The 11,765-nt window shown below is 66.6% G+C and overlaps 3 protein-coding genes across 5 annotated transcripts in view; 2 read left to right on the top strand and 1 right to left on the bottom strand.

Annotated features, from left to right (window-relative positions):
- The first annotated feature begins 91 nt into the window (after positions 1–91).
- On the top strand, positions 92–1,625 carry LIME1 (Lck interacting transmembrane adaptor 1). Its single transcript, XM_060120103.1, is given in 5 exon segments — positions 92–247; positions 425–486; positions 489–629; positions 714–1,063; positions 1,157–1,625. Coding segments are annotated over 5 exon segments (969 nt in total). The 5' UTR covers positions 92–149; the 3' UTR covers positions 1,475–1,625.
- A 741-nt stretch (positions 1,626–2,366) lies between these two features.
- On the top strand, positions 2,367–5,944 carry SLC2A4RG (SLC2A4 regulator). Of its 3 annotated transcripts, XM_060120578.1 has the most exons (8): positions 2,368–2,566; positions 2,857–2,981; positions 3,898–4,007; positions 4,502–4,680; positions 4,752–4,852; positions 4,937–5,177; positions 5,265–5,356; positions 5,447–5,944. In XM_060120578.1, the coding sequence occupies exons 1-8, from the start codon at positions 2,456–2,458 to the stop codon at positions 5,556–5,558; spliced, it is 1,071 nt and encodes a 356-aa protein (XP_059976561.1). In that variant the 5' UTR covers positions 2,368–2,455; the 3' UTR covers positions 5,559–5,944. The 3 variants fall into 3 exon arrangements, with proteins under 3 accessions (XP_059976559.1, XP_059976561.1, XP_059976560.1); XM_060120576.1 differs by having other exon boundaries at positions 2,367–2,566; positions 4,937–5,356; XM_060120577.1 differs by having other exon boundaries at positions 2,369–2,566; positions 4,940–5,356.
- Positions 5,945–8,722: 2,778 nt separating this feature from the next.
- The window catches only part of ZBTB46 (zinc finger and BTB domain containing 46), a 55,070-nt gene continuing 52,027 nt past the window's right edge, over positions 8,723–11,765 (bottom strand). Inside the window, exon 5 of the mRNA XM_060078014.1 lies at positions 8,723–9,450. Within this exon, the coding sequence (XP_059933997.1) occupies positions 9,076–9,450 (375 nt within the window). The 3' untranslated portion in view covers positions 8,723–9,075. The remainder of the gene's footprint in view (positions 9,451–11,765) is intronic.

Genomic DNA, 11,765 nt, shown 5'->3' with positions numbered 1-11,765 from the left:
TTCTGTGTGCTGAGTCAGAGCGCGGGGGTGGGGGTGGGGGGACCTTCCAACAGCACAAGGCGCAGAAGTGGGGCTGTCAGGTTGGTGCCCAGTCCCTCAGCCCCCGGCACCCTGTCTTCTGCCCCCAGGCCCATCCACGGCTTCGCAGGATGAGGCCACAGGTACCCTCGGCCCCTCCTGCCCTCTGGGGCCTAGGGCGCCTCCCCCTGCTCCTCTGGCTGTGGATGTCGCACACAGCGTGCCACAGGTGTGACCGTCCCTGGCCCGGGTGAGGCCTGGCTCAGCTCTACAGCCAGAGGGGGCGGGACTCAGGCAGGCCCAGCACCCGCTCTCTACACACACGTCCCTATGGGCCTTGGACTGGAGGCCGACGCCTCTGACCCGCACCTCTGCCTCCCCGCTCTGATGACCCTCTTGCACCCAGGAAGCGGGCACAGAGGCAGCTGTCTGGGCCGCAGGGCAGTGTAATGCCAGCAGAAGTGGTGAGTGCCAGGGTGTCCCTGGGGCCAGCAGGGGACCGGCCAGCCTTCCTTGCCCCCAGTCACTGCTGAGACGACCCCACCACTGCTCCCTCGGTAAGTCGGACACCAGACTGCATGAGCTACACTGCAGCTGGCCCTGCAGCAGAGGTGAGCTGGTGGAAGGGCTGGGGCCTGGCGGTGGGCAGGCGTCCCCGGACCCCCAAGTAATCTCTGCCCTGCCCCCACCCTCAGCCCCACGGCCTGCCAGCATGGATCTGCACCCGCAATGGCAGGAGGCATCCAGAGGCACGACGACCAGGCCCCCGGCAGCCTTCCCACACCAGGAGCTGCCCCTGGCCACGCCCTCCACCGACCCTGAGGCCACCTATTCCAACGTGGGGCTGGCTGCCATCCCCAGAGCCGGGCTGGCAGTCACCTCTGGGGTGTGGGCAGGGGCACAGCTGACCAGCAGCTGTGCCAGGCCTGGTCCCAAGGCCAGACCCGTGGTGGCTGAGTATGCCTGTGTCCAGAAGCTCAAGGGAACAGATCGGGGCCCCCAAGGCCTGGAGCAGGGGAAAGTTGAGGCGACCCCAGCTGCTCAGGTGAAGGGTGCGAGGTAGGGTGGGTGGGACTGGGCAGATCCTTGGCCGAGTGGATGGTGCTGACCCCTCCCTGGACTGGCTTCCTCTCTCCAGGTGGACATCCTGTATTCCAGGGTCAGCAAGCCTAAAAGGAGGGACCCAGGACCTTCCACAGACCAGCCAGACCCCAAGGGTGGGGAAGCGAGTTTGGCTCTGGGGAGTGACCTGGCCTACGAGGTCCTCCCTCTCAGGGGCCTGGGCGCGGACAAGAGCCTCCTGGAAAACGTGTATGAGAGCATCCAGGAGATGGGGGTCCCTGGGCACCTGGAACCCCCCAGCTCCAACTCCTACCAGGAGAGGCATGTGCAGGGCATGGAGACCCCCTGCTTCCTGTCTAAGCCTGGGAAGGGGTCTTCATCCCTTCTCCCTTGAACACCCAAGTACAGATGATCCTTCCTCCAGAGTGGGGTGCGACCCCTCACTTCCCACAGAGTCCCCTCCCCCACACGCGGCTAACAGCACGAATTCCGGATAGCAGTGCTGTCAGCCTATGGGATCCCTGGGGTCCTGGCTGCCATGTTCTCTCCAGGGCAGGGTCTCAATAAAGCCCCAGCTCAGGGAGCATGAACACTGCTATACCTCAGCCTGCTCTTCTTGAAAGCCTGGGATGCTTGGCGAGGTGGGGTCTGGAAGGAGTGAAAACCTCTCCTTGGGAATGGGCTTCCTCCCGCTGGGGGTGCTGGGTACCTGCGCCCTGTCACCTGGGGCCGCCGGCTGGTCGGGCTCAGAAGACCGAGTGGGGAGGGAGGCAAGCCCTGGCGGGCGGTCCTCAGGCCGAGGGGCTCCTCCGAGCGGTGAGCCGGCCCACAGGGTGGCTACCCCAGGGTGGGACCTTAACCCTGAACGACAGGGAAGGCTCCGCCACCCAGCCCCTGGAGTTACATAAGGGGCGCGGGAGGTGGGCAGTCGTGCGTTAAAGAATAACCTGCTCCCGGGAAGCCCGCCAAGGAGACGCGGCCTCCTCCCGGGTCCGGCAGCTCGCGCAGGGGCATCCCTCGAGGAAGCGGGCCCGCCCCGGCGACGGGGGCGCCGTGGCGGGGGCCGTCGGGCGGGCGGGCGGCAGAAGCCGGGCCCCCTCCCGGAGCGGCGCGGGAGCGGCCAGCGCGGGAGCAGCCGGCCAGGGGCGGGGTGTGGCCTCGGGGCGGTCCAATGGGCGCGGGGCGGGGCGGGGCCTCGGGCCGCGAGGAGGGGGCGGGGCCGGCCGGCAGCCTCCGGGCGGCGCGGCGCGGGCGGCGGCCGATCCAGGGCGGGGGTCGGTGGCCCGGCCAGCCCGGCCCAGCCCGGCCCGGCCCGGCCCGGGGCTGCGTCCGGAGCGTCCGCCCTCGCCGCTGCAGCCTCGGTACCCGGCCGGCCATGGAGGCCGAGCGCCCCCCGGCGCCCGGCCCGGGCTGCGGGCGCCCCCCACTCCGCGCCGCCGGCCGGGACCCCGCGGCCGCGCCCGTGTCGGTGCCCGCGCCGCCGCAGGTACCGGGCTGGGGGCGCCGACAAAGTTCCCGCTGCGAAGATGGCGTCGGGCTGCACGAACTTTGGGCCCCGGGGCGGGGCGGGCGGGGGCGGCGCGTCGCCGCGCGTGTCCGTGGGTCCGGCGGGGCTGGGCCGGCGCCCGGAGTGCTTCCCGCCGCGGCGGCCGGGGGCGGGGCCGGGGGCGGGGTCGCACCGGCCGCAGCCGGTTTGGGGGCGGGCACCATCGGGTCGGGGTGGCGGTGGGGGTGGGGACTCGGCCGCTGCCCGCGCTGAGCCGGCCGCGTCCGCAGGGCCCTGCCGTGGAGTTCGCGCTGCCGCAGGAGCCGGAGCCGCGGGCCGCGGACTTCGGGGCCCCGGGGGCGGGGGCGGCGGGGCCACCGACGCCGTCGGCGCACATCCCGGTGCCAGGGCATAGGTGAGCCGGTGTTCGCGTGCCAGGCCGAGGGGGCGTGTGCACCCGTGCGCCTGTGTGTGCAGGGGTGGTGGATGGGGCGCAGGCTGGAGCCTTCCAGACCCCACCCCTGCGAGGGGGGCCTCGGTGGAGGGCAGGTCAGCATCCTGAACTGGGTTTCTGTCCTTGCCTTTCGGCTCTCCAGCCCTGGAGAAGTTAAGCAGAAATGACCGATGTATCAGTATGCCTTGTTCCTCCCCAAACCCTGAGGGCCAGAGCGCAGAACTGGGAGGGGGCGCCTGTCAGCCTCTGTGCCCAAGAGGCTGTGAGGCCCGCGTGAAATCGACTGTCCAGGCATCCCGGGGCCCCCGATGGCTGTCTCCCCAGCCCTGTCTGCAGAGAGAGAAACCCTCCCAGGTGCCTGACACCCCGGGCTGGCTGCGGAGGCGGGGGCGGGCTCTGGCCTTGCCCGCTGGGGCCCAGGGACCCGCTTGTGCTTCGAGCCCAGTCTCCCCTGGCTGCTGCTGACTGCTGGCTGCTCCCGCCCTCCCAGGTCTGGCGCTAGGCCCGCAGCTGCTGTTGCACAACCCTGGTTAATGTGTGATTGGGGGGAGGGCTGGCCTGGCCTGGCCCCACCGGCGGGGCCTCAGACCCCTGTCCAGCAGCAGGGTCTGAAGGAGCCACGGTGGAACAAAGCCCAGGCTGCAGAGAAGTCGGGCTTTGGAAAGACCCCGGCCCAGGCCTGTTCCCGGTGGTTCCTGGGGATTTGGAGCTCGGCAACCCGAGCTGGAGGTGGAGCTGGGCCTCCTGCCCGGCTCCTGGAGTGAGGGAGCTGGGTGCACACACGTGCCCAGGCCTGCACGTGTGCCGGGACGGGGACGGGCCTGGAGTACTTCTTGGGCCCTACCCACCCCCCACCCCCCATCCCCATCTCCTCCAGAGCCCCCCCAGGAAAAGCCCGGCTGGACGAGGTCATGGCTGCCGCAGCCCTCACAAGCCTGTCCACCAGCCCCCTCCTGCTGGGGGCCCCGGCTGTAGCCTTCAGCACAGGTGAGACTTAGAGGCCTGGCTTGGGGTGGGGCGTGGCGGCAGGGCTCAGGACCATTGTCCCTCCAGGACCCTACAAGCTGCCCAGCCCCTGTGGGGCAAGCAGAGCCGTTCACCTGGAATACCGTCTTCTAAGTGCATCTCCTGAGGCCTAAAGCGACATCAGGACCCCCATGGCCCCTCCCCGCGGCCAAAGCTGCAGTGCCCCAGGCCTGCAGGCCTCCATGACCTGTCCATCTCCACCTGGCTGGCCAGGCAGCTCCCCACCCCGTACTCTTCTGGTCTTCCTTCTCTGTGCTGGAGAGGCTCGTCCCCGGGCTGCCGTGGTCAGCTCCTCCCGGCCACTACCCCCTCCAAGAGGTTCTTTGGCCTCCAGGCTCACCTGTGGACAGGTGAACAGGCGGAGGTTTTGCACTCAGGGACTCGTAGCCAGCAGCGTCTGCAGCACAGCCGTGGCCCCCAAAAGTCCTGATGCTGGCGCCGGTGTGTGTCCGCAGAGCCCAGCTTGGAGCCCTGGAGGGAGGCCCCGGTGCGGCCGCCGGGCAGCAGCGGCAGCAGCGGGGATGGGGGCTGGGGCCCGACCAGCGACCAGTCCTCTCCACCTACCCCTTCGCCCCCGCTGCCCCCTGAGGCAGCCCACTTCCTGTTCGGGGAGCCTGCCCTGAGGAAGAGGAAGGTGAGCCACGGCAGCCCTTGGAGCGGGGTGGACGTGGGGGGCGCCGAGGCTGACCGCCCCCTGTCGCCCAGAGCTCGCTGCAGGGGCTGTTCCAGTGTCTGTGGAAGCGCTGCGGGAAGGTGCTGAGCTCGGCGTCAGGGATGCAGAGACACATCCGTCTGGTGCACCTGGGGTGCGGCGGGGCCGGGGGTGGGGGAGGGGCGGGGGGCGCCAGGCAGGCCTCTGCATCAGCTCGCACCCCACCCACGCCCCCCAGCAGGCGGCAGGCAGAGCCAGAGCAGAGCGACGGCGAGGAGGACTTCTACTACACGGAGCTGGACGTCGGCGTGGACTCGCTGACCGACGGGCTGTCTGGCCTGACCCCGGGGTCCCCCACGGCCTCCGTGCCGCCCGCCTTCCCCCGCCTGGAGCCGCTGGAGCCCCCGGCCCTGCCCATCCTGCTGCGCCCGCCCGCCCTGCCCCCGCCCCCGGTGCTGAGCTCCCTGCCCGCCCCCCAGGTGTGCCCCAGTGACCCCACTTGCCAGGTGGGTGAGGCCTCGGGTGGCTCTGGAGGGGCGCGAGGCCACAGCAGCGTCTCCTCTCAGGGCTGCCTGGCACCCGTCCACCCGGAGCCACAGCCCATCCCGGTCAGGGCCTGCGCGCCAGCCCTGCCGGCCAAGCCCGGTGCCAACCCGAGGTGCGTGTGTGTGTAAAGGGGCCGGGGAAGGCACCGGGCAGGGAGGCTCCCGGCCCGACAGCACCCCATGCCCCCCATGTGTCCCCCCAGGAAGCCCCGAGGTGACGCCAAGAAGTGCCGGAAAGTGTATGGCATGGACCACCGGGACCTGTGGTGCACGGCCTGCCGCTGGAAGAAGGCCTGCCAACGCTTCCTGGACTGAGCCCCGCCCGCCGGGGCCTCTCCTAGCTGCAGGGTCTTCTTTTTAACCGGTGGGGGGCGGTCCCCACCACTCAAAGTGCCTCTGAAGAAACCAGCCTCTTGGCCTTTTGCACTAAAGCCAAACCTCACAGCTGTCCCCTTGGCCTGGGGTCCCGAGGGGTGGCCGCCCCCCACCTGTCGGCCCTGGACTTGTCAGGGGTGTGACGGGCCCCGCTTTGGGGCCACACGGGGCCGTCCTCGATGCACTTTGAGGGGTGTCGGGGAGGGGGCGCCCCTGCCCGCACTTAACCTGACTGTTTGAGGGCCCGGGTGGACATTTGTACGGTGTTTGCCAAGCTCAGGTGTCTCACGTCTGGGCTGAACCAGGCGAGGAGTAACATTAAAGATTCGGGATTTTTCCAAAAGCTGTGTCTGCCTCCTGGGGGGAGGGACACAGAGCCGGGACCCCGCCATGGGCAGGGATGGCGGTGGGCAGACAGGAGGCCAGCAACCAGGCCACAAAGGGCTGGGGGTGGGGGTTACTCTCTGGCCCCCTCTACCCAGGGTGAGGCCAGAGGAGGGGATGCTGTCTGAAACACACACAAGGCATCTGCTCAAGCAGCAATTTCCCAGTTTATTGAAAGTGATCGCTTTGCAAGAAAGTCTAACTAATCCCGTCACAGAAAGGAGACCCACAGGCGGGCCCGGAGTGCGCCCGGCAGACAAGAAATCTCAAGACCACTAGGGAGGAGGTGCTGTTGGCCGTCGACGGCTCCGGGGAAGCAGGCGACAGCCGTGATGTCCCACTGACCAATTACAAAAGACTCCCCCAGATATGAAACACATCTCCAATACAAACACAGGTTTATAATAATTCATATAAAGTCGATATAATATAGATTATTCCCAGAAAAAATCAACAATCTTCAAACACTGCCCTTTTTCTGTCTGTTTTGTTTGTGTTGACAGGTTGAAAGCATGTTGAAAAAATAAATATTTAAGAAAAGCACACACACACAGCGCCCTCACTACAAGTAGTTCTAAAAAGGGCCACATACAAAACACAATATAGGATCTAAAAAATAAAAACACCATTAAGTATGGCTTTCTTAAGAGTTGCACATGTCACAGAATGAGCGAAAATAAGATTATCTTTCATATAATATTGCAAAAAGTTCCAGTTTTTGCATTTTTTGAGTTCTCTTTTTTAAAAAGGAAGATGTGCAAAGTTGGAAGCAGTAGCTGTGTCCTTTCAGTTGAGGTCCCTATCCAGTCCTGGCAGTGTTGTGACTGTTCCCAAACCCAGAGTTCAAGCATACAACCCGGTCAGGATCCAGAGCTTGATACAAAATCTTGGTTCCCCCGCCCCTCCCCCACCCCCAAAGACCTTGCCGCCCGATGGACCGCGTCCCACATCGGCGTTGCAGACACCAAACACAGACGCACACAGACGGAAAGGTACAAAATGTGAGATGTGATTTACACGCTTTTCCGCTTCATAAAAAAATATTTATTAGTTTAAACATTGATTTGAAAAAAAAAAAATCACGTTAAAAAAGAAACCTTCGTTACACGTCTTTCCCTCCCGCCTCTGGAGGCGGTGTGTTCGCCTGCATCTCTGAAATCCAGCTCTCCAGTTAACCGCACACGAGAATAGTGAACACACGGGGTTCGGGGGCGGGAGGTGGGACCCTCGGCTTTCCAGGGTATTGTTTTGAGGAAGAAAATGCCCTTGTGGCACTGAGGGCCCCGTTAAAAGTCAGCCAGGACGGTCCAGAGCGGGAGCGAGCAGGTCCTGAGTGCGGCGCAAAGGTGGCCCGGGGCGCGGGCGGCGGGCTGAGAGGTGGCCCCGTACAAAACCCAGAGACGCTTGGTAGCAAAGGTCTGGTTTCCAAATGCATTTGATAAGAAAGTAAGTCTGTTTATAAAAGGGGTTAGAAAGTGGGGGAAAGGTACACAGTGGGGAGCCCCACCGAGGGGCTCAGCTGGGCCCCCACTGTGAAAGGCAGACAGGGGCACCGGCCCCAGAGGCACCCCAACCTGCCCCGGGCTCCTGCCCCCCGGCCCGGCCCGGCCCTTCCCTAAGGATGCCGGCGTTGAGGAGTTCGCAGCGTCCCCAGCTGAGGATGGGAGGGCAGCCCTCTTCTGACTGAGAGAAAGGTGGCTATGTTTAAAACAAAGCAAAACAAAAAATGAAGCTGCGACTCCTCCCCGGGCAGGGCTTCAAGGACAGCACCCGTCCGTGTCCACGCAGCCAGCCACTTACTAAGGAGGGTTCTGTGGGATTTGCCTTTCTCCACCTAGGAAGAGTAGATGGGACCTGGGAGAAATGCAGTAAAGCCATTTGGCTCGCAGGCTGTGGGGAGAGAGAAAATCAAGCCAGTGTCTCCTTCGGCTCTAGCTCAGCACCCAAGGGGCCCTGGCACAGTGTCCCGCAGGGGCTCCCAAGCGAGGTGGGTGGAGGGGATGGAATGTATGTGTCACGAGCCTGAAAGGGAGACAGGCCGGGGTTGGGCCCACAGTGTCCTCACAGCACACGGTGGGGCCCCGGCTTCTCAGAAAAAAAAGAGAGAAGGGGTCGTAAGCGTGTTTAAAAGACGGCGAGGGGGCTTGGGAAGGAACCAAAGGAAAGACACGTCTGCGAGTGTCGTCGAGCGGGAAAGATAACACCGAACAGAACCATGTTACGTGCCAGCCTCGGTTTCCTTAGCTACTCACGGAACCGGGGCCCCGAGCACCTGGGGAGGGGGCGGCCCCCGCAGGCGGCGTGAGCAGCACTGGCGTTGGGGACACCATCCGGTGTTAGCAGCAACGAAGGCGAGCCGCCGGGAACGGTCAGCAGGAGTGGCCTGGGCGCGGCAGGACGGGTGGGGCGGAGGGGCAAGCCAGCCCAGAGAAGTGCACACAAAGGAAGAGGAGGCCCCTACGGTGGGAGCACCTGGGACCCCCGCCCAGCTGCCTCAGTGGGGGGATAGCACCTGGGCACCCTGGGCCGAGGTCGGCAGCTGCTATGTGTTGAGCACCAAAGCCCCGAGGCGGGAGGGCCGTGGGGCTTTCTGGACGCCAGACCTGGATCTCGCAGGCTGCCACCGGACGGCACAGCCCTCGAGGGCGGGGGGCAGCGGCAGCCGCCAGCAGTGACCCCACTGCTGAGAAGGGGGAGTGGAGGCAGGGAGGACTCGGCCCTGGACGGGGCCCAGGGTCAGGAGAACTCTCCTAACAGCTCCCGGACCCAGGCCTCGGGGCCACACTTGGGACCCCAGCCAGTGCTGGTCCTTTCTGGGCCACAGGCCACGGTGCATCTGACGCCAGACCGGTGCGTCCTGGGCTCCCCTGATGCCCGCCCCGCGCCCCTGCTGGGGGAGGTGACAAGGGCTCTCCCTGGGCTCAGACCCGCCCCGCGCACGTCCCCAGCCCCACTCGCTGGGGCAGCACCCGCCTCTGAGCCCCAGGTGTCCTCGAGGGGTGGGGGAGAGCAGGTGAAGGGGGCCTGGGGCACACACAGGTGGGGGCGGCCGCAGCCCAGTGCCCGGCCCAGCCTAGGAGATCCAGGTGAAGTCCTTGTCGGTGCCCCGGGCAGGGCTGCGAGGCCCCCGCGGCGAGTCCTCGTCCTCCTTGTCGTCCCCCAGTAGTGCGTCCTCGGGGGCCAGGCCCACGTCGTCCTCGTCCTCGCCCAGCTCCTCCTCGCCCTCACCGCGTGGGTCCTCGGGGTCCTCCAGGTATGGCCCGTCGCCTGCGAACAGCTCAGGGGAGCCCTCGGCGCCGCCGCCATCCAGGGGCCCGGCCCCGCCGCCACCCGCGCAGTCGGCACACACGCCGTGGCGCCGCGAGCCGTGCTTGATGCCCACGCTGGCGGCCGACATGAACACGCGGCTACACAGCTTGCACACATACTTCTTGTCCTTGCTGTGCACCTGCGGGGGAACGGCGGTCAGTTCGGGGGGACGACGGTCAGTGCGGGGGGACGGTGGTCAGTGCGGGGGGACGGTGGTCAGTGGGGGGGACGATGGTCAGTGCGGGGGGACGGCGGTCAGTGCGGGGGATGGCGGTCAGTGCGGGGGGACGACGGTCAGTGCGGGGGGACGGTGGTCAGTGTGGGGGGATGGCGGTCAGTGCAGGGGATGACGGTCAGTGCAGGGGGACTGTGGTCAGTGGGGGGACGATGGTCAGTGCGGGGGGGACGGTGGTCAGTGGGGGGTACGATGGTCAGTGCGGGGGGACGGTGGTCAGTGCGGGGTATGGCGGTCAGTGCGGGGCGACGATGGTCAGTGCGGGGGGACAGCGGTCAGTGCGGGGGGACGGCGGTCAGTGCGGGGGATGGCGGTCAGTGCGGGGGGACGGTGGTCAGTGCAGGGGGACGTACAGTCAGTGAGTGGAGGGGGAGGACTGGGTGGCCCAGAAGCTGAGGTCTGGGTGGGTGGGGGGCAGTCTGCTAGGCTGCTCAGACCCCTAGCCTTGGCCGGGAGCCACTGCACAAAGCCGGAACACACAGAATTGCAGGTGCCACCAAAACTCGTCCCCATCCAGAGGGCTGCTGGGCACTAGGCCGGCCGTGTCCCGCCCCCCCACCCCGGGGCTTGCCCGGGGCTCAGATCTGCACTGGGGGTCATGCTGCCCCCACACCTCCCAGCAAAGAAGGCGGAGCACTCGCCTCCGCCCCGCCCCCGCTTTTGCCCCAGGAGGGCATGGCCAGAGCTCTGGTGGCTCCCGGCTTGGGCCTGGGGTCTTGGGGGCACGGGTGATGGGAGCCCAGGACAGCGGTGACCGAGAGGGACTCGAGGCACCTGCCTTCTGGGAAGCCGTCAGGACAGCCAGGAGCTGGGCTGAGTGCCCAGCCCGCGGGGCGGCAGGGTCGGGCATCCCCGGGGAACCGTGATTGCTGCTTGAATGCCGCCTCCTGCCTTTCTGAATTCACCTGACGGGCCTGGCCGAGCGCCCTTGGCTTCCCAGCTCAGCAGTCCCGCAGACCACCGTGAACGTCTGCCTCATCACAGCCTTCCCTGAAACCCGAGCACGAGGACCTACGACTGCTGCCAACCAGCCCAGGCAGGCGAGAGGCCGGACGCCCTGGTCGGACGTCAGGAGGAGCTGGGCCGCCTCACAGGTTCTGATTCCAGAAACGAAGCCTCAAATCACTTGGGTCCTGGGACCCTTCCTGGGTCTTTTTCATTTGCTACATTTTAAACCTAGGGCTTCCGGGACCCTCTGCAAAGAACAAAGACCCCAGTCTGGTCACAGCAGGGCTGGGCGGTGGGGACAGTTCCCGGGGAGCCACGGAGCCTGTCCTCCGGGACCAGATGGCCGGACACTCATCCCAGTGAACGCATGGATGGGCGGGGAAGGCTGTGGGCGCCGTGGAGGCAGCTGCTGAGACTGCCCACCTCGCCCCTGCCCCCGGCTAAGCCTCCTGGGGCGGGCGGGGCGGGAACAAGCTGCCCCTCTGTCGTCGGGGGAGGTGCAGCTGCCCCCCAGCCCTGCAAACCTGTCCCTCCGGGGGACACAGGCATCCCGCAGTCCGCCAGCCTGGGCCCTGGCTCCGAGGGCTGCCTCCCCCTCCAGCTTTTCCACCTGGCCTCAGGGAGCCTCCCCGGGGAGCCCAGCCCCAAATGAGGCCCAGGCCGTGGGCTCTCCCTCGCTCCCTCGCGTGGCTCACCCCGTTGGGGCCACCCCTGAGGTCTCGCCTCGGCCCCCCTCGCTGCGGGGATGTGGCCCCTCCACCCCTCCTGCTGGTCAGAGGATCAGGGTGCTGCAGGAGTCCGACCCAGCCCGTGCGGCCCTGAGGCCCCCTCACTCATGACATCACCCCAGCGACCTCTCCCCACCCGTACCCCAGCCGCCTGGCCTTCCTCGTCTCTCACCCACCCAAGGGTTCCTCACTTTGTGTTTTGGTGAATCTGCCTCCCTGTTTCAAGGGTGACCTTTTCTATCACTTCCTGGCCAAGCAAATTCATCTGCGCAGCACCTGTTCCTGAGCTGCGAGCCAGGCCGTCGGAACCTTCCAGGGGCTGTGGGGGAGAGGGGCCAGGATCCCACGGCAACTGCAGGACGGGGCACGGAGGAAGTGGCCACGTGGCAGGAGCCGGGGGGCAGGGCAGGGTCCTGGCAGGGGAGGGAGCACCTGCAGAGGCCGGGCTGGGGCAGCGGGGGCCCCGAAGGGGGAGCTGAGGAGTGGGGCTGCGGGGCGGTGTGCTCACCTGCCTTCTGCCCCTGGGGCCGGGGGCAGAGTTGC

The sequence above is a fragment of the Mesoplodon densirostris genome, chromosome 16, assembly GCF_025265405.1.
Source record: "Mesoplodon densirostris isolate mMesDen1 chromosome 16, mMesDen1 primary haplotype, whole genome shotgun sequence".
In the NCBI taxonomy this organism is placed as follows: domain Eukaryota; kingdom Metazoa; phylum Chordata; class Mammalia; order Artiodactyla; family Ziphiidae; genus Mesoplodon; species Mesoplodon densirostris.
This window is presented reverse-complemented; position numbering and strand designations above follow the sequence as displayed.

What these genes read in the sequence shown, in the direction of transcription:
- SLC2A4RG (XM_060120576.1), top strand. Translation starts at nt 2,456, where the DNA reads ATGGAGGCCGAGCGCCCCCCGGCGCCCGGCCCGGGCTGCGGGCGCCCC. An exon ending in CTGCCCTGAGGAAGAGGAAG is followed by an intron (nt 4,681 to 4,751) that starts GTGAGCCACGGC and finishes CCTGTCGCCCAG; the next exon opens with AGCTCGCTGCAGGGGCTGTT. An exon ending in AAGCCCGGTGCCAACCCGAG is followed by an intron (nt 5,357 to 5,446) that starts GTGCGTGTGTGT and finishes GTGTCCCCCCAG; the next exon opens with GAAGCCCCGAGGTGACGCCA.